Raw genomic sequence first — 22,207 nt, 5'->3', positions numbered from 1 at the left:
CCAACCCAACCCGGACAACCGAGGCAACGCAACCCAACCCAACCCGGACAACCGAGGCAACGCAACCCAACCCAACCCAACCCAACCCGGACAACCGAGGCAACGCGAGGCAACGCAACCCAACCCAACCCGGACAACCGAGGCAACGCGAGGCAACGCAACCCAACCCAACCCAACCCGGACAACGCGAGGCAACGCAACCCAACCCGGACAACCGAGGCAACGCGAGGCAACGCAACGCAACCCAACCCGGACAACCGAGGCAACGCGAGGCAACGCAACCCAACCCAACCCGGACAACCGAGGCAACCCGAGGCAACGCAACCCAACCCAACCCGGGCAACGCGAGGCAACGCAACCCAACCCGGACAACGCGAGGCAACGCAACGCAACCCAACCCAACCCGGGCAACGCGAGGCAACGCAACCCAACCCGGACAACGCAAGGCAACGCAACCCAACCCGGACAACCGAGGCAACGCAACCCAACCCGGACAACCGAGGCAACGCAACCCAACCCGGACAACCGAGGCAACGCAACCCAACCCGGACAACCGAGGCAACGCAACCCAACCCGGACAACCGAGGCAACGCAACCCAACCCGGACAACCGAGGCAACGCAACCCAACCCGGACAACCGAGGCAACGCAACCCAACCCGGACAACCGAGGCAACGCAACCCAACCCGGACAACCGAGGCAACGCAACCCAACCCGGACAACCGAGGCAACGCAACCCAACCCGGACAACCGAGGCAACGCAACCCAACCCGGACAACCGAGGCAACGCAACCCAACCCGGACAACCGAGGCAACGCAACCCAACCCGGACAACCGAGGCAACGCAACCCAACCCGGACAACCGAGGCAACGCAACCCAACCCGGACAACCGAGGCAACGCAACCCAACCCGGACAACCGAGGCAACGCAACCCAACCCGGACAACCGAGGCAACGCAACCCAACCCGGACAACCGAGGCAACGCAACCCAACCCGGACAACCGAGGCAACGCAACCCAACCCGGACAACCGAGGCAACGCAACCCAACCCGGACAACCGAGGCAACGCAACCCAACCCGGACAACCGAGGCAACGCAACCCAACCCGGACAACCGAGGCAACGCAACCCAACCCGGACAACCGAGGCAACGCAACCCAACCCGGACAACCGAGGCAACGCAACCCAACCCAACCCGGACAACCGAGGCAACGCAACCCAACCCAACCCGGACAACCGAGGCAACGCAACGCAACCCAACCCGGACAACCGAGGCAACGCAACGCAACGCAACCCAACCCGGACAACCGAGGCAACGCAACGCAACGCAACCCAACCCGGACAACCGAGGCAACGCAACGCAACCCAACCCGGACAACCGAGGCAACGCAACGCAACCCAACCCGGACAACCGAGGCAACGCAACGCAACCCAACCCGGACAACCGAGGCAACGCAACGCAACCCAACCCGGACAACCGAGGCAACGCAACGCAACCCAACCCGGACAACCGAGGCAACGCAACGCAACCCAACCCGGACAACCGAGGCAACGCAACGCAACCCAACCCGGACAACCGAGGCAACGCAACGCAACCCAACCCGGACAACCGAGGCAACGCAACGCAACCCAACCCGGACAACCGAGGCAACGCAACGCAACCCAACCCGGACAACCGAGGCAACGCAACGCAACCCAACCCGGACAACCGAGGCAACGCAACCCAACCCGGACAACCGAGGCAACGCAACCCAACCCGGACAACCGAGGCAACGCAACCCAACCCGGACAACCGAGGCAACGCAACCCAACCCGGACAACCGAGGCAACGCAACCCAACCCGGACAACCGAGGCAACGCAACCCAACCCGGACAACCGAGGCAACGCAACCCAACCCGGACAACCGAGGCAACGCAACCCAACCCGGACAACCGAGGCAACGCAACCCAACACAGACAACCGAGGCAACCGAACACAGACAACCGAGGCAACCGAACACAGACAACCGAGGCAACCGAACACGGACAACCGAGGCAACCGAACACGGACAACCGAGGCAACCGAACACGGACAACCGAGGCAACCGAACACGGACAACCGAGGCAACCGAACACGGACAACCAAGGCAACAGAACACGGACAACCAAGGCAACAGAACACGGACAACAGAACACGGACAACCAAGGCAACAGAACAAGACTTCAATGGACACCCCAGCAATGAGCAACTCAACGGGGCACGTGTATGTTAAGTCTGGCTTTGTCCGTCATGAGAAGTTTTTTTCTTTAGTGAATTTGCAACATCTTTTTAAAAAGTTGCAAAAATTCTCCAAAAGTCACAATCAGTTCCCAGCTAATTTCTATTTCTGGTCAGGGGTAACCGAAGATTTACGATAAAACTTTCACATCCAGATTTAGGTGATGATTCAAGGAACACTGCAGAAAACTAGACAATGGTGAACTTCAAGGGGGACTGCCTTAGGCGCCATGAAAGGAAGAGTACAGGCGCCATGAAAAGGCAAGCCAAACGTTTTATACACGGGCCCCAGTGTTTGCAAACCACCACAAAGCTATTCGAGGCAAAGGCTGAGCATCTTTTCACCAATACATCATCACAGTTCATAGTCACACTAGACCTGCCAACCAAGAGAGGCTTATGGAGAAGCCAGGAGCTCAGGAGGGTTCTCCGGGATGGAGTGTGCCCCTGCATGCAGCCTGGACAAAGAGAAGTGTGGCTACAGGACAAAGACACTGAGACATTACCTTCAAGGTCATCGATTGTCTTCTCCAGCTTCGCTACAGATTTCTCTGCAAACTCAACTCGGCTTTCAGTCTAAAGAATAAACCATGATATTTAATACGATGGGAAGGACTACGCGGTGGCAGAGGGGACAGGAGTGCCCAGACTCACCTCCTTCAGGCGCTCCGTCAGGTGTCTGATCTCATCCTCGTAATGGTCTTCTTTAGATGAATACTGTGGAAGAGATGGAGAAGATCAGCAGGGCTGCAGCGGGGGAAGTCATCTCACACCTGGATTAGACGATTAGAGAGGTGTCGCTTCCATGCAGGGTCAGAACAGACCGGACAGCGGGGGTCTCAGGCGGGTTAGGGGGTGGGCAGCTCATCACACAGCAGATAATACACAAAGCTCATGATACCTTATCTGCCTGAGCCTCAAGGGACTTTAGGTTATTGGTGACATTCTTCAGCTCCTCTTCCAAGTCACCAGCTTTACTGTGCCGGGAAACCACGTGAGGAAGATGAAGTGGGGATGTGAGGATGAGAAGAGTGCGTGAGGGAAGAAAGAGGGATGAAGAGGGAGACAAAGAGGTGGAAGAGCAATGATGAGAAAAGAGGCCATAAAAACCATGAAGCAGAAGAAGTGCAACAGCGACATGGAGATGGACCTATCAGCTGTAAGAAGAAATTGGTGCCGGAGGGGAGGACAGAAAACATGTGCGGTGCATCAGAACTGGGATCTAGAGAAAGCGACCCTCACGGAGGCCAATGTCTACAGCAGCTGGTCCCACCATGAGGGATGTCACCGGAGCCACTTACTGCGGGGGCTCAGGTCTATCAAACAGTGGCAGAGAACCTCTGAAGAAGAGAAGAGATAAGAGCAGAGGATAGACAGAGACGGGAAGCAGCTGCCCCCTCCAGTACCTCCTCCTCTGCTGCTATCAGCGATTTCAAGCTCTGATCCATGGTGCGAAGTTCTGTTTCTAGTTCTCTGTACCGACTTTGGAAGGAAAAAGATCCAATCACATCCAAGGAAACTCAAAAGATCCGCAGAACATTGGAAAAGTAGGAGGACGTCAGCCGAGGGACAATGACATCAGTCTGACCTCGGCATCGTGTCACATGAAGACACAAGAGATTGAGGCCGTGGCCGGGGAGGGCATTTTCATCATCCTCATCATCACTCAGGGGACACAGAGTAGGTTCCCTCTCGTCTGGACTCCTGAATCTCCCCACTAATTGCTCTTCCATATCCTAAACTCTCTTCTCTCCAACCTACATGCAGCGGCCAGACTCGTCTGCACCAATTCTCTGGAATGGTCTCCCCCGGACTGTGGGACCAATCCCCAACCTCCAAACCTTCACACGTGCTCTTCACATGACTAACAGCACGAAACATCACCGCTCCCTTTACTAATCCTCCTGTGTCCTCCACCAGATACCAAACCCCAGGCGCCTCCGCAGTCACATCCCCCCGGACCCTGTATAGAACATGCGGCTGATGACCCATGCTACAGACATTTTCTTTTAAATTAAATTATTTATTTAGTTATATTCCCTTGTCTGGGGCGTTATACAAGCTCTAATACCTCCTGTGTCCTCCCCTCATCCTCATAGACTGTAAGCTCCTGTGTCCTCCCCTCATCCTCATAGACTGTAAGCTCTTGTGTCACCCCCTCATCCTCATAGACTGTAAGCTCTTGTGTCCTCCCCTCATCCTCATAGACTGTAAGCTCTTGTGTCCTCCCCTCATCCTCATAGACTGTAAGCTCTTGTGTCCCCCCCTCATCCTCATAGACTGTAAGCTCCTGTGTCTCCCCTCATCCTCATAGACTGTAAGCTCTTGTGTCCCCCCCTCATCCTCATAGACTGTAAGCTCCTGTGTCTCCCCTCATCCTCATAGACTGTAAGCTCCTGTGTCTCCCCTCATCCTCATAGACTGTAAGCTCTTGTGTCACCCCCTCATCCTCATAGACTGTAAGCTCTTGTGTCCCTCCTCATCCTCATAGACTGTAAGCTCTTGTGTCACCCCCTCATCCTCATAGACTGTAAGCTCTTGTGTCCCTCCTCATCCTCATAGACTGTAAGCTCTTGTGTCACCCCCTCATCCTCATAGACTGTAAGCTCTTGTGTCCTCCCCTCATCCTCATAGACTGTAAGCTCTTGTGTCACCCCCTCATAGACTGTAAGCTCTTGTGATCAGGGCCCCCACTCCCATTGTTGCATATGACTGTTCTCTGTTATGAAGTATTTTCTTTGTATATGTCCCCTATGGATTGTAAAACACTACTGAATATGAAAGAAGAAGTCTATGGGAGGAGTTACACTCATAGTAGAAGTCTATGGGAGGAGTTACACTCATAGTAGAAGTCTATGGGAGGAGTTACACTCATAGTAGAAGTCTATGGGAGGAGTTACACTCATAGTAGAAGTCTATGGGAGGAGTTACACTCATAGTAGAAGTCTATGGGAGGAGTTACACTCATAGTAGAAGTCTATGGGGGAGTTACACTCATAGTAGAAGTCTATGGAGGAGTTACACTCATAGTAGAAGTCTATGGAGGAGTTACACTCATAGTAGAAGTCTATGGGGGAGTTACACTCATAGTAGAAGTCTATGGGAGGAGTTACACTCATAGTAGAAGTCTATGGGAGGAGTTACACTCATAGTAGAAGTCTATGGGAGGAGTTACACTCATAGTAGAAGTCTATGGGGGAGTTACACTCATAGTAGAAGTCTATGGAGGAGTTACACTCATAGTAGAAGTCTATGGGAGGAGTTACACTCATAGTAGAAGTCTATGGGAGGAGTTACACTCATAGTAGAAGTCTATGGGAGGAGTTACACTCATAGTAGAAGTCTATGGGAGGAGTTACACTCATAGTAGAAGTCTATGGGGGAGTTACACTCATAGTAGAAGTCTATGGGGGAGTTACACTCATAGTAGAAGTCTATGGGAGGAGTTACACTCATAGTAGAAGTCTATGGGAGGAGTTACACTCATAGTAGAAGTCTATGGAGGAGTTACACTCATAGTAGAAGTCTATGGGGGAGTTACACTCATAGTAGAAGTCTATGGAGGAGTTACACTCATAGTAGAAGTCTATGGAGGAGTTACACTCATAGTAGAAGTCTATGGGGGAGTTACACTCATAGTAGAGGACTATGGGGGAGTTACACTCATAGTAGAAGTCTATGGGAGGAGTTACACTCATAGTAGAAGTCTACGGGAGGAGTTACACTCATAGTAGAAGTCTACGGAGGAGTTACACTCATAGTAGAAGTCTATGGGAGGAGTTACACTCATAGTAGAAGTCTATGGGAGGAGTTACACTCATAGTAGAAGTCTATGGGAGGAGTTACACTCATAGTAGAAGTCTATGGGGGAGTTACACTCATAGTAGAAGTCTATGGGAGGAGTTACACTCATAGTAGAAGTCTATGGGAGGAGTTACACTCATAGTAGAAGTCTATGGGAGGAGTTACACTCATAGTAGAAGTCTATGGGAGGAGTTACACTCATAGTAGAAGTCTATGGGAGGAGTTACACTCATAGTAGAAGTCTATGGGAGGAGTTACACTCATAGTAGAAGTCTATGGGAGGAGTTACACTCATAGTAGAAGTCTATGGGAGGAGTTACACTCATAGTAGAAGTCTATGGGAGGAGTTACACTCATAGTAGAAGTCTATGGGAGGAGTTACACTCATAGTAGAAGTCTATGGGAGGAGTTACACTCATAGTAGAAGTCTATGGGAGGAGTTACACTCATAGTAGAAGTCTATGGGAGGAGTTACACTCATAGTAGAAGTCTATGGGGGAGTTACACTCATAGTAGAGGACTATGGAGGAGTTACACTCATAGTAGAAGTCTATGGAGGAGTTACACTCATAGTAGAAGTCTATGGAGGAGTTACACTCATAGTAGAAGTCTATGGGAGGAGTTACACTCATAGTAGAGGACTATGGAGGAGTTACACTCATAGTAGAAGTCTATGGGAGGAGTTACACTCATAGTAGAAGTCTATGGGAGGAGTTACACTCATAGTAGAAGTCTATGGGAGGAGTTACACTCATAGTAGAAGTCTATGGGAGGAGTTACACTCATAGTAGAAGTCTATGGGGGAGTTACACTCATAGTAGAAGTCTATGGGAGGAGTTACACTCATAGTAGAAGTCTATGGGAGGAGTTACACTCATAGTAGAAGTCTATGGGAGGAGTTACACTCATAGTAGAAGTCTGTGGGGGAGTTACACTCATAGTAGAGGACTATGGTGGAGTTACACTCATAGTAGAAGTCTATGGAGGAGTTACACTCATAGTAGAAGTCTATGGGAGGAGTTACACTCATAGTAGAAGTCTATGGGAGGAGTTACACTCAGTAGAAGTCTATGGAGGAGTTACACTCATAGTAGAAGTCTATGGGAGGAGTTACACTCATAGTAGAAGTCTATGGGGGAGTTACACTCATAGTAGAAGTCTATGGAGGAGTTACACTCATAGTAGAAGTCTATGGGAGGAGTTACACTCATAGTAGAAGTCTATGGGGGAGTTACACTCATAGTAGAAGTCTATGGAGGAGTTACACTCATAGTAGAAGTCTATGGAGGAGTTACACTCATAGTAGAAGTCTATGGGAGGAGTTACACTCATAGTAGAAGTCTATGGGGGAGTTACACTCATAGTAGAAGTCTATGGAGGAGTTACACTCATAGTAGAAGTCTATGGAGGAGTTACACTCATAGTAGAAGTCTATGGGGGAGTTACACTCATAGTAGAAGTCTATGGGAGGAGTTACACTCATAGTAGAAGTCTATGGGAGGAGTTACACTCATAGTAGAAGTCTATGGGAGGAGTTACACTCATAGTAGAAGTCTATGGGAGGAGTTACACTCATAGTAGAAGTCTATGGGAGGAGTTACACTCATAGTAGAGGTCTATGGGGGAGTTACACTCATAGTAGAAGTCTATGGGAGGAGTTACACTCATAGTAGAAGTCTATGGGAGGAGTTACACTCATAGTAGAAGTCTATGGAGGAGTTACACTCATAGTAGAAGTCTATGGAGGAGTTACACTCATAGTAGAAGTCTATGGGGGAGTTACACTCATAGTAGAAGTCTATGGGAGGAGTTACACTCATAGTAGAAGTCTATGGGAGGAGTTACACTCATAGTAGAAGTCTATGGGAGGAGTTACACTCATAGTAGAAGTCTATGGGAGGAGTTACACTCATAGTAGAAGTCTATGGGAGGAGTTACACTCATAGTAGAGGTCTATGGGGGAGTTACACTCATAGTAGAAGTCTATGGGAGGAGTTACACTCATAGTAGAAGTCTATGGGGGAGTTACACTCATAGTAGAAGTCTATGGAGGAGTTACACTCATAGTAGAAGTCTATGGAGGAGTTACACTCATAGTAGAAGTCTATGGGAGGAGTTACACTCATAGTAGAAGTCTATGGGGGAGTTACACTCATAGTAGAAGTCTATGGAGGAGTTACACTCATAGTAGAAGTCTATGGAGGAGTTACACTCATAGTAGAAGTCTATGGGGGAGTTACACTCATAGTAGAAGTCTATGGGAGGAGTTACACTCATAGTAGAAGTCTATGGGAGGAGTTACACTCATAGTAGAAGTCTATGGGAGGAGTTACACTCATAGTAGAAGTCTATGGGAGGAGTTACACTCATAGTAGAAGTCTATGGGAGGAGTTACACTCATAGTAGAGGTCTATGGGGGAGTTACACTCATAGTAGAAGTCTATGGGAGGAGTTACACTCATAGTAGAAGTCTATGGGAGGAGTTACACTCATAGTAGAAGTCTATGGAGGAGTTACACTCATAGTAGAGGTCTATGGGGGAGTTACACTCATAGTAGAAGTCTATGGGAGGAGTTACACTCATAGTAGAAGTCTATGGGAGGAGTTACACTCATAGTAGAGGACTATGGGGGAGTTACACTCATAGTAGAAGTCTATGGGGGAGTTACACTCATAGTAGAAGTCTATGGGAGGAGTTACACTCATAGTAGAAGTCTATGGGGGAGTTACACTCATAGTAGAAGTCTACGGAGGAGTTACACTCATAGTAGAGGTCTATGGGAGGAGTTACACTCATAGTAGAAGTCTACGGAGGAGTTACACTCATAGTAGAAGTCTATGGGGGAGTTACACTCATAGTAGAAGTCTATGGAGGAGTTACACTCATAGTAGAAGTCTACGGAGGAGTTACACTCATAGTAGAAGTCTATGGAGGAGTTACACTCATAGTAGAAGTCTATGGGGGAGTTACACTCATAGTAGAAGTCTACGGAGGAGTTACACTCATAGTAGAAGTCTATGGAGGAGTTACACTCATAGTAGAAGTCTATGGGGGAGTTACTCACCTCTCGGCCACCTCCGCCCTCTCTTCTGATCTCTCTAATTCCCCCTCAAGAATGACGAGTTTGCGAGCCACCTGTGACCAAAGACATGGAAGTCCGGATCAGAGCCCAAAGTACCAGAACCAGGTAGAGACACATCAGGCCCCAGGTGCAGTGATGTCACAGGACTATGCTATGCAAGCCCCAGGTGCAGTGATGTCACAGGACTATGCTATGCAAGCCCCAGGTGCAGTGATGTCACAGGACTATGCTATGCAAGCCCCAGGTGCAGTGATGTCACAGGACTATGCTATGTAAGCCCCAGGTGCAGTGATGTCACAGGATTAGGAGTGATTGGCAGGTCGCCCCCAGGACTCACCTCCTCGTACTTCCTGTCAGAGTCCTCGGCCACGTGCTTGGCCTCCTTCAGCTGGAGGTCCTGGTCGTGCATCTTCTCCTCGTCCTTGGTGGCCCTGTTCTCAATGACCTTCATTCCTCTGCAAAATAAAGCAAAAAAATCTCAGAGATGTTCTGCAGGAGATTCGCGGGGTAATAGTCTGCAGGATATATCACTCAGGAGGCAGAGATGCAATGTTCTGCAGCAGATTCGCGGGGTAATAGTCTGCAGGATATATCACTCAGGAGGTAGAGATGCAATGTTCTGCAGGAGATTCATGGTGTAATAGTCTGCAGGATATATCACTCAGGAGGCAGAGATGCAATGTTCTGCAGGAGATTCATGGTGTAATAGTCTGCAGGATATATCACTCAGGAGGCAGAGATGCAATGTTCTGCAGGAGATTCATGGTGTAATAGTCTGCAGGATATATCACTCAGGAGGTAGAGATGCAATGTTCTGCAGGAGATTCATGGTGTAATAGTCTGCAGGATATATCACTCAGGAGGCAGAGATGCAATGTTCTGCAGGAGATTCATGGTGTAATAGTCTGCAGGATATATCACTCAGGAGGCAGAGATGCAATGTTCTGCAGGAGATTCATGGTGTAATAGTCTGCAGGATATATCACTCAGGAGGTAGACATGCAATGTTCTGCAGGAGATGCACAGGGTAATAGTCTGCAGGATATATCACTCAGGAGGTAGAGATGCAATGTTCTGCAGGAGATGCACAGGGTAATAGTCTGCAGGATATATCACTCAGGAGGTAGAGATGCAATGTTCTGCAGGAGATGCACAGGGTAATAGTCTGCAGGATATATCACTCAGGAGGTAGAGATGCAAAGTTCTGCAGGAGATTCGCGGGGTAATAGTGATGCAATGTTCTGCAGGAGATTCGCGGGGTAATAGTCTGCAGGATATATCACTCAGGAGGTAGAGATGCAATGTTCTGCAGGAGATTCATGGTGTAATAGTCTGCAGGATATATCACTCAGGAGGCAGAGATGCAATGTTCTGCAGGAGATTCATGGTGTAATAGTCTGCAGGATATATCACTCAGGAGGCAGAGATGCAATGTTCTGCAGGAGATTCATGGTGTAATAGTCTGCAGGATATATCACTCAGGAGGCAGAGATGCAATGTTCTGCAGGAGATTCATGGTGTAATAGTCTGCAGGATATATCACTCAGGAGGTAGACATGCAATGTTCTGCAGGAGATGCACAGGGTAATAGTCTGCAGGATATATCACTCAGGAGGTAGAGATGCAATGTTCTGCAGGAGATGCACAGGGTAATAGTCTGCAGGATATATCACTCAGGAGGTAGAGATGCAATGTTCTGCAGGAGATGCACAGGGTAATAGTCTGCAGGATATATCACTCAGGAGGTAGAGATGCAATGTTCTGCAGGAGATGCACAGGGTAATAGTCTGCAGGATATATCACTCAGGAGGTAGAGATGCAATGTTCTGCAGGAGATGCACAGGGTAATAGTCTGCAGGATATATCACTCAGGAGGTAGAGATGCAATGTTCTGCAGGAGATGCGCGGGGTAATAGTCTGCAGGATATATCACTCAGGAGGTAGAGATGCAATGTTCTGCAGGAGATTCGCGGGGTAATAGTCTGCAGGATATATCACTCAGGAGGCAGAGATGCAATGTTCTGCAGGAGATTCATGGTGTAATAGTCTGCAGGATATATCACTCAGGAGGTAGACATGCAATGTTCTGCAGGAGATGCACAGGGTAATAGTCTGCAGGATATATCACTCAGGAGGTAGAGATGCAATGTTCTGCAGGAGATGCACAGGGTAATAGTCTGCAGGATATATCACTCAGGAGGTAGAGATGCAATGTTCTGCAGGAGATGCACAGGGTAATAGTCTGCAGGATATATCACTCAGGAGGTAGAGATGCAATGTTCTGCAGGAGATGCACAGGGTAATAGTCTGCAGGATATATCACTCAGGAGGTAGAGATGCAATGTTCTGCAGGAGATGCACAGGGTAATAGTCTGCAGGATATATCACTCAGGAGGTAGAGATGCAATGTTCTGCAGGAGATGCACAGGGTAATAGTCTGCAGGATATATCACTCAGGAGGTAGAGATGCAATGTTCTGCAGGAGATGCGCGGGGTAATAGTCTGCAGGATATATCACTCAGGAGGTAGAGATGCAATGTTCTGCAGGAGATTCGCGGGGTAATAGTCTGCAGGATATATCACTCAGGAGGTAGACCTACAATGTTCTGCATGAGATTTGTGGGGTAATAGTCTGCAGGATATATCACTCAGGAGGTAGACCTACAATGTTCTGCATGAGATTTGTGGGGTAATAGTCTGCAGGATATATCACTCAGGAGGTAGAGATGCAATGTTCTGCAGAAGTGTAATAGTCTGCAGGAATAAACCCTTTGCACCAGTAAGTGACTACAGGGAGCGATGTTCTGCATGCTCCTACCTCTCGCTTTCATCCACCGCCTTCTCGGTCTCCTCCAGCTTCTGCAGTGCGGTGGCCAGACGCTCCTGAGCCCGGTCCAGCTCCTCCTCCACCAGCTGGATGCGTCTGTTCAGGGAAGCCACGTCTGCCTCGGCCTGCAAGACACAACCATCAGGGGCCATAAGGAGGCGCCACACAGTGACCCCGGGAGCCGAGCCCCACAGCCGTGCCCCCAGGAGCCGGGCCCCACAGCCGCACTAAGACCCCGGGAGCCGAGCCCCACAGCCACACTATGACCCCGGGAGCCGAGCCCCACATCCGCGCCCCCGGGAGCCGAGCCCCACATCCGCGCCCCCGGGAGCCGAGCCCCACATCCGCGCCCCCGGGAGCCGAGCCCCACATCCGCGCCCCCGGGAGCCGAGCCCCACATCCGCGCCCCCGGGAGCCGAGCCCCACATCCGCGCCCCCGGGAGCCGAGCCCCACATCCGCGCCCCCGGGAGCCGAGCCCCACATCCGCGCCCCCGGGAGCCGAGCCCCACATCCGCGCCCCCGGGAGCCGAGCCCCACATCCGCGCCCCCGGGAGCCGAGCCCCACATCCGCGCCCCCGGGAGACGAGCCCCACATCCGCGCCCCCGGGAGACGAGCCCCACATCCGCGCCCCCGGGAGCCGAGCCCCACATCCGCGCCCCCGGGAGCCGAGCCCCACATCCGCGCCCCCGGGAGCCGAGCCCCACATCCGCGCCCCCGGGAGACGAGCCCCACATCCGCGCCCCCGGGAGACGAGCCCCACATCCGCGCCCCCGGGAGACGAGCCCCACATCCGCGCCCCCGGGAGACGAGCCCCACATCCGCGCCCCCGGGAGACGAGCCCCACATCCGCGCCCCCGGGAGACGAGCCCCACATCCGCGCCCCCGGGAGCCGAGACCCACATCCGCGCCCCCGGGAGCCGAGACCCACATCCGCGCCCCCGGGAGCCGAGACCCACATCCGCGCCCCCGGGAGCCGAGCCCCACAGCCACACTATGACCCCGGGAGCCGAGGGTGGAAGGAGGTTACTCAGGGGTATAGAGAGGACGTGGAGGGTGTAAGGAGGTTACTCAGGGGTATAGAGAGGACGTGGAGGGTGTAAGGAGGTTACTCAGGGGTATAGAGAGGACGTGGAGGGTGTAAGGAGGTTACTCAGGGGTATAGAGAGGACGTGGAGGGTGTAAGGAGGTTACTCAGGGGTATAGAGAGGACGTGGAGGGTGTAAGGAGGTTACTCAGGGGTATAGAGAGGACGTGGAGGGTGTAAGGAGGTTACTCAGGGGTATAGAGAGGACGTGGAGGGTGTAAGGAGGTTACTCAGGGGTATAGAGAGGACGTGGAGGGTGTAAGGAGGTTACTCAGGGGTATAGAGAGGACGTGGAGGGTGTAAGGAGGTTACTCAGGGGTATAGAGAGGACGTGGAGGGTGTAGGGAGGTTACTCAGGGGTATAGAGAGGACGTGGAGGGTGTAAGGAGGTTACTCAGGGGTATAGAGAGGACGTGGAGGGTGTAAGGGGGTTACTCAGGGGGATAGAGAGGACGTGGAGGGTGTAAGGAGGTTACTCAGGGGGATAGAGAGGACGTGGAGGGTGTAAGGAGGTTACTCAGGGGTATAGAGAGGACATGGGGGGTGTAAGGAGGTTACTCAGGGGTATAGAGAGGACGTGGAGGGTGTAAGGATGTTACTCAGGGGTATAGAGAGGACGTGGAGGGTGTAAGGAGGTTACTCAGGGGGAAAGAGAGGACGTGGAGGGTGTAAGGAGGTTACTCAGGGGTATAGAGAGGACGTGGAGGGTGTAAGGAGGTTACTCAGGGGTATAGAGAGGACGTGGAGGGTGTAAGGAGGTTACTCAGGGGTATAGAGAGGACGTGGAGGGTGTAAGGAGGTTACTCAGGGGTATAGAGAGGACGTGGAGGGTGTAAGGAGGTTACTCAGGGGTATAGAGAGGACGTGGAGGGTGTAAGGAGGTCACTCAGGGGTATAGAGAGGACGTGGAGGGTGTAAGGAGGTCACTCAGGGGTATAGAGAGGACGTGGAGGGTGTAAGGATGTTACTCAGGGGTATAGAGAGGACGTGGAGGGTGTAAGGAGGTTACTCAGGGGTATAGAGAGGACGTGGAGGGTGTAAGGAGGTTACTCAGGGGTATAGAGAGGACATGGAGGGTGTAAGGAGGTTACTCAGGGGTATAGAGAGGACATGGAGGGTGTAAGGAGGTTACTCAGGGGTATAGAGAGGACATGGAGGGTGGAAGGAGGTTACTCAGGGGTATAGAGAGGACGTGGAGGGTGTAAGGAGGTTACTCAGGGGTATAGAGAGGACATGGAGGGTGTAAGGAGGTTACTCAGGGGTATAGAGAGGACATGGAGGGTGGAAGGAGGTTACTCAGGGGTATAGAGAGGACATGGAGGGTGTAAGGAGGTTACTCAGTGGTATAGAGAGGACGTGGAGGGTGTAAGGGGGTCACTCAGGGGTATAGAGAGGACATGGAGGGTGTAAGGAGGTTACTCAGGGGTATAGAGAGGACGTGGAGGGTGTAAGGGGGTCACTCAGGGGTATAATATATACGTCTCCCCCTCGCTGGTTGTTACTCCTTACCCTCTCCCTCGTCTCCCTCTCCTCTCCCAGCTCCTTCCTCAGTCTCTCTCCTCGGTCCTCAGCGTCATCCACCACCTGCTGCAGAACCTGGATCCTCCTCCTCACCGCAGCAATGGAGGCAGCGCCGGGCAAGGACGACCTACAGGTAAGTCTATACTACACCTCATCCACTACCAGCACCAGCAGTCCCATGTAACACAGTCATCATGGAGTAGATGTGTCCTGCAGTCCTATGTAACACAGTCATCATGGAGTAGATGTGACCTGCAGTCCTATGTAACACCACAGATAACACAGTGATATCTCTGAGTACAGATCATGTAGTAGATGTGTCCTGCAGTCCCATGTAACAGCACAGATAACACAGTGATATCTCTGAGTACAGATCATGTAGTAGATGTGACCTGCAGTCCTATGTAACACCACAGATAACACAGTGATATCTCTGAGTACAGATCATGTAGTAGATGTATCCTGCAGTCCTATGTAACACCACAGATAACACAGTGATATCTCTGAGTACAGATCATGTAGTAGATGTGTCCTGCAGTCCTATGTAACAGCACAGATAACACAGTGATATCTCTGAGTACAGATCATGTAGTAGATGTGTCCTGCAGTCCTATGTAACACCACAGATAACACAGTGATATCTCTGAGTACAGATCATGTAGTAGATGTGTCCTGCAGTCCTATGTAACAGCACAGATAACACAGTGATATCTCTGAGTACAGATCATGTAGTAGATGTGTCCTGCAGTCCTATGTAACACCACAGATAACACAGTGATATCTCTGAGTACAGATCATGTAGTAGATGTGCCCTGCAGTCCTATGTAACACCACAGATAACACAGTGATATCTCTGAGTACAGATCATGTAGTAGATGTGTCCTGCAGTCCTATGTAACACCACAGATAACACAGTGACATCTCTGAGTACAGATCATGTAGTAGATGTGTCCTGCAGTCCTATGTAACACCACAGATAACACAGTGATATCTCTGAGTACAGATCATGTAGTAGATGTGTCCTGCAGTCCTATGTAACACCACAGATAACACAGTGATATCTCTGAGTACAGATCATGTAGTAGATGTGTCCTGCAGTCCTATGTAACAGCACAGATAACACAGTGATATCTCTGAGTACAGATCATGTAGTAGATGTGTCCTGCAGTCCTATGTAACACCACAGATAACACAGTGATATCTCTGAGTACAGATCATGTAGTAGATGTGTCCTGCAGTCCCATGTAACACCACAGATAACACAGTGATATCTCTGAGTACAGATCATGTAGTAGATGTGTCCTGCAGTCCTATGTAACACCACAGATAACACAGTGACATCTCTGAGTACAGATCATGTAGTAGATGTGTCCTGCAGTCCTATGTAACACCACAGATAACACAGTGATATCTCTGAGTACAGATCATGTAGTAGATGTGTCCTGCAGTCCTATGTAACACCACAGATAACACAGTGATATCTCTGAGTACAGATCATGTAGTAGATGTGTCCTGCAGTCCTATGTAACACCACAGATAACACAGTGATATCTCTGAGTACAGATCATGTAGTAGATGTGTCCTGCAGTCCCATGTAACACCGTGATATCTCTGAGTACAGATCATGTAGTAGATGTGCCCTGCAGTCCTATGTAACACCACAGATAACACAGTGATATCTCTGAGTACAGATCATGTAGTAGATGTGTCCTGCAGTCCTATGTAACACCACAGATAACACAGTGATATCTCTGAGTACAGATGATGTAGTAGATGTGTCCTGCAGTCCTATGTAACACCACAGATAACACAGTGATATCTCTGAGTACAGATCATGTAGTAGATGTGACCTGCAGTCCTATGTAACAGCACAGATAACACAGTGATATCTCTGAGTACAGATCATGTAGTAGATGTGTCCTGCAGTCCCATGTAACACCACAGATAACACAGTGATATCTCTGAGTACAGATCATGTAGTAGATGTGTCCTGCAGTCCTATGTAACACCACAGATAACACAGTGATATCTCTGAGTACAGATGATGTAGTAGATGTGTCCTGCAGTCCCATGTAACAGCACAGATAACACAGTGATATCTCTGAGTACAGATCATGTAGTAGATGTGTCCTGCAGTCCCATGTAACACCACAGATAACACAGTGATATCTCTGAGTACAGATCATGTAGTAGATGTGTCCTGCAGTCCTATGTAACACCACAGATAACACAGTGATATCTCTGAGTACAGATCATGTAGTAGATGTGTCCTGCAGTCCTATGTAACACCACAGATAACACAGTGATATCTCTGAGTACAGATCATGTAGTAGATGTGTCCTGCAGTCCTATGTAACAGCACAGATAACACAGTGATATCTCTGAGTACAGATCATGTAGTAGATGTCTCCTGCAGTCCTATGTAACACCACAGATAACACAGTGATATCTCTGAGTACAGATCATGTAGTAGATGTGTCCTGCAGTCCTATGTAACAGCACAGATAACACAGTGATATCTCTGAGTACAGATCATGTAGTAGATGTGTCCTGCAGTCCCATGTAACACCACAGATAACACAGTGATATCTCTGAGTACAGATCATGTAGTAGATGTGTCCTGCAGTCCTATGTAACACCACAGATAACACAGTGATATCTCTGAGTACAGATCATGTAGTAGATGTGTCCTGCAGTCCCATGTAACACCACAGATAACACAGTGATATCTCTGAGTACTGATCATGTAGTAGATGTGTCCTGCAGTCCTATGTAACACCACAGATAACACACTGATATCTCTGAGTACAGATCATGTAGTAGATGTGTCCTGCAGTCCTATGTAACACCACAGATAACGCAGTGATATCTCTGAGTACAGATCATGTAGTAGATGTGTCCTGCAGTCCCATGTAACAGCACAGATAACACAGTGATATCTCTGAGTACAGATCATGTAGTAGATGTGTCCTGCAGTCCCATGTAACACCACAGATAACACAGTGATATCTCTGAGTACAGATCATGTAGTAGATGTGTCCTGCAGTCCTATGTAACACCACAGATAACACAGTGATATCTCTGAGTACAGATCATGTAGTAGATGTGTCCTGCAGTCCTATGTAACACCACAGATAACACAGTGATATCTCTGAGTACAGATCATGTAGTAGATGTGTCCTGCAGTCCTATGTAACACCACAGATAACACAGTGATATCTCTGAGTACAGATCATGTAGTAGATGTGTCCTGCAGTCCCATGTAACAGCACAGATAACACAGTGATATCTCTGAGTACAGATCATGTAGTAGATGTGTCCTGCAGTCCTATGTAACACCACAGATAACACAGTGATATCTCTGAGTACAGATCATGTAGTAGATGTGTCCTGCAGTCCTATGTAACAGCACAGATAACACAGTGATATCTCTGAGTACAGATCATGTAGTAGATGTGTCCTGCAGTCCTATGTAACAGCACAGATAACACAGTGATATCTCTGAGTACAGATCATGTAGTAGATGTGTCCTGCAGTCCTATGTAACACCACAGATAACACAGTGATATCTCTGAGTACAGATCATGTAGTAGATGTGTCCTGCAGTCCTATGTAACACCACAGATAACACAGTGATATCTCTGAGTACAGATCATGTAGTAGATGTGCCCTGCAGTCCTATGTAACACCACAGATAACACAGTGATATCTCTGAGTACAGATCATGTAGTAGATGTGTCCTGCAGTCCTATGTAACACCACAGATAACACAGTGATATCTCTGAGTACAGATCATGTAGTAGATGTGTCCTGCAGTCCTATGTAACACCACAGATAACACAGTGATATCTCTGAGTACAGATCATGTAGTAGATGTGTCCTGCAGTCCTATGTAACACCACAGATAACACAGTGATATCTCTGAGTACAGATCATGTAGTAGCTGTGTCCTGCAGTCCTATGTAACACCACAGATAACACAGTGATATCTCTGAGTACAGATCATGTAGTAGATGTATCCTGCAGTCCTATGTAACAGCACAGATAACACAGTGATATCTCTGAGTACAGATCATGTAGTAGATGTGTCCTGCAGTCCTATGTAACAGCACAGATAACACAGTGATATCTCTGAGTACAGATCATGTAGTAGATGTGTCCTGCAGTCCTATGTAACACCACAGATAACACAGTGATATCTCTGAGTACAGATCATGTAGTAGATGTGTCCTGCAGTCCTATGTAACACCACAGATAACACAGTGATATCTCTGAGTACAGATCATGTAGTAGATGTGTCCTGCAGTCCTATGTAACACCACAGATAACACAGTGATATCTCTGAGTACAGATCATGTAGTAGATGTGTCCTGCAGTCCTATGTAACACCACAGATAACACAGTGATATCTCTGAGTACAGATCATGTAGTAGATGTGTCCTGCAGTCCTATGTAACACCACAGATAACACAGTGATATCTCTGAGTACAGATCATGTAGTAGATGTGTCCTGCAGTCCTATGTAACACCACAGATAACACAGTGATATCTCTGAGTACAGATCATGTAGTAGATGTCACCTGCAGTCCCATGTAACACCACAGATAACACAGTGATATCTCTGAGTACAGATCATGTAGTAGATGTGTCCTGCAGTCCCATGTAACACCACAGATAACACAGTGATATCTCTGAGTACAGATCATGTAGTAGATGTGTCTTGCAGTCCTATGTAACAGCACAGATAACACAGTGATATCTCTGAGTACAGATCATGTAGTAGATGTGTCCTGCAGTCCTATGTAACACCACAGATAACACAGTGATATCTCTCTGAGTACAGATCATGTAGTAGATGTGTCCTGCAGTCCCATGTAACAGCACAGATAACACAGTGATATCTCTGAGTACAGATCATGTAGTAGATGTGTCCTGCAGTCCTATGTAACACCACAGATAACACAGTGATATCTCTGAGTACAGATCATGTAGTAGATGTGACCTGCAGTCCTATGTAACACCACAGATAACACAGTGATATCTCTGAGTACAGATCATGTAGTAGATGTGTCCTGCAGTCCTATGTAACACCACAGATAACACAGTGATATCTCTGAGTACAGATCATGTAGTAGATGTGTCCTGCAGTCCCATGTAACACCACAGATAACACAGTGATATCTCTGAGTACAGATCATGTAGTAGATGTAACCTGCAGTCCTATGTAACACCACAGATAACACAGTGATATCTCTGAGTACAGATCATGTAGTAGATGTGACCTGCAGTCCTATGTAACACCACAGATAACACAGTGATATCTCTCTGAGTACAGATCATGTAGTAGATGTGTCCTGCAGTCCTATGTAACACCACAGATAACACAGTGATATCTCTGAGTACAGAACATGTAGTAGATGTGTCCTGCAGTCCTATGTAACACCACAGATAACACAGTGATATCTCTGAGTACAGATCATGTAGTAGATGTGTCCTGCAGTCCCATGTAACACCACAGATAACACAGTGATATCTCTGAGTACAGATCATGTAGTAGATGTGTCCTGCAGTCCTATGTAACACCACAGATAACACAGTGATATCTCTGAGTACAGATCATGTAGTAGATGTGTCCTGCAGTCCCATGTAACACCACAGATAACACAGTGATATCTCTGAGTACAGATCATGTAGTAGATGTGTCCTGCAGTCCTATGTAACACCACAGATAACACAGTGATATCTCTGAGTACAGATCATGTAGTAGATGTGTCCTGCAGTCCCATGTAACACCACAGATAACACAGTGATATCTCTGAGTACAGATCATGTAGTAGATGTGTCCTGCAGTCCTATGTAACACCACAGATAACACAGTGATATCTCTGAGTACAGATCATGTAGTAGATGTGTCCTGCAGTCCCATGTAACACCACAGATAACACAGTGATATCTCTGAGTACAGATCATGTAGTAGATGTGTCCTGCAGTCCCATGTAACACCACAGATAACACAGTGATATCTCTGAGTACAGATCATGTAGTAGATGTGTCCTGCAGTCCTATGTAACACCACAGATAACACAGTGATATCTCTGAGTACAGATCATGTAGTAGATGTGTCCTGCAGTCCTATGTAACACCACAGATAACACAGTGATATCTCTGAGTACAGATTATGTAGTAGATGTGTCCTGCAGTCCTATGTAACACCACAGATAACACAGTGATATCTCTGAGTACAGATCATGTAGTAGATGTGTCCTGCAGTCCTATGTAACACCACAGATAACACAGTGATATCTCTGAGTACAGATCATGTAGTAGATGTGTCCTGCAGTCCTATGTAACAGCACAGATAACACAGTGATATCTCTGAGTACAGATCATGTAGTAGATGTGTCCTGCAGTCCTATGTAACACCACAGATAACACAGTGATATCTCTGAGTACAGATCATGTAGTAGATGTGTCCTGCAGTCCTATGTAACACCACAGATAACACAGTGATATCTCTGAGTACAGATCATGTAGTAGATGTGTCCTGCAGTCCTATGTAACAGCACAGATAACACAGTGATATCTCTGAGTACAGATCATGTAGTAGATGTGTCCTGCAGTCCTATGTAACACCACAGATAACACAGTGATATCTCTGAGTACAGATCATGTAGTAGATGTGTCCTGCAGTCCTATGTAACAGCACAGATAACACAGTGATATCTCTGAGTACAGATCATGTAGTAGATGTGTCCTGCAGTCCTATGTAACTCCACAGATAACACAGTGATATCTCTGAGTACAGATCATGTAGTAGATGTAACCTGCAGTCCTATGTAACACCACAGATAACACAGTGATATCTCTGAGTACAGATCATGTAGTAGATGTGTCCTGCAGTCCTATGTAACACCACAGATAACACAGTGATATCTCTGAGTACAGATCATGTAGTAGATGTGTCCTGCAGTCCTATGTAACACCACAGATAACACAGTGATATCTCTGAGTACAGATCATGTAGTAGATGTGTCCTGCAGTCCTATGTAACACCACAGATAACACAGTGATATCTCTCTGAGTACAGATCATGTAGTAGATGTGTCCTGCAGTCCCATGTAACAGCACAGATAACACAGTGATATCTCTGAGTACAGATCATGTAGTAGATGTGTCCTGCAGTCCCATGTAACACCACAGATAACACAGTGATACCTCTGAGTACAGATCATGTAGTAGATGTGTCCTGCAGTCCTATGTAACACCACAGATAACACAGTGATATCTCTGAGTACAGATCATGTAGTAGATGTGTCCTGCAGTCCTATGTAACACCACAGATAACACAGTGATATCTCTGAGTACAGATCATGTAGTAGATGTGTCCTGCAGTCCCATGTAACACCACAGATAACACAGTGATATCTCTGAGTACAGATCATGTAGTAGATGTGTCCTGCAGTCCCATGTAACACCACAGATAACACAGTGATATCTCTGAGTACAGATCATGTAGTAGATGTGACCTGCAGTCCTATGTAACACCACAGATAACACAGTGATATCTCTGAGTACAGATCATGTAGTAGATGTGTCCTGCAGTCCTATGTAACACCACAGATAACACAGT

The 22,207-nt window shown here is 48.3% G+C and overlaps 1 protein-coding gene across 6 annotated transcripts in view; it reads right to left on the bottom strand.

The window, feature by feature from the left end:
• The window catches only part of LOC140106888 (tropomyosin beta chain), a 53,241-nt gene that overhangs the window by 13,697 nt on the left and 17,337 nt on the right, over window positions 1-22,207 (bottom strand). For 2 of the 6 annotated variants that reach the window (XM_072131515.1, XM_072131514.1), the window contains exons 3-8: window positions 11,962-12,095; window positions 9,481-9,598; window positions 9,126-9,196; window positions 3,663-3,738; window positions 2,911-2,973; window positions 2,763-2,832 (exon numbers count right to left, since the gene is read on the bottom strand). In XM_072131515.1, coding sequence (XP_071987616.1) covers window positions 2,763-2,832; window positions 2,911-2,973; window positions 3,663-3,738; window positions 9,126-9,196; window positions 9,481-9,598; window positions 11,962-12,095 — 532 coding nt within the window. Of the gene's footprint in view, window positions 1-2,762; window positions 2,833-2,910; window positions 2,974-3,157; window positions 3,234-3,662; window positions 3,739-9,125; window positions 9,197-9,480; window positions 9,599-11,961; window positions 12,096-14,565; window positions 14,705-22,207 lie in introns of all 6 variants that reach the window. The other 4 variants (XM_072131513.1, XM_072131512.1, XM_072131518.1 and 1 more) reach the window with 3 other exon arrangements.

The sequence above is a fragment of the Engystomops pustulosus genome, unplaced genomic scaffold, assembly GCF_040894005.1.
Source record: "Engystomops pustulosus unplaced genomic scaffold, aEngPut4.maternal MAT_SCAFFOLD_59, whole genome shotgun sequence".
In the NCBI taxonomy this organism is placed as follows: Eukaryota; Metazoa; Chordata; class Amphibia; order Anura; family Leptodactylidae; genus Engystomops; species Engystomops pustulosus.
Note: the sequence above shows the minus strand (reverse complement) of the source record. Positions and strands in the feature narration are given on the sequence as shown.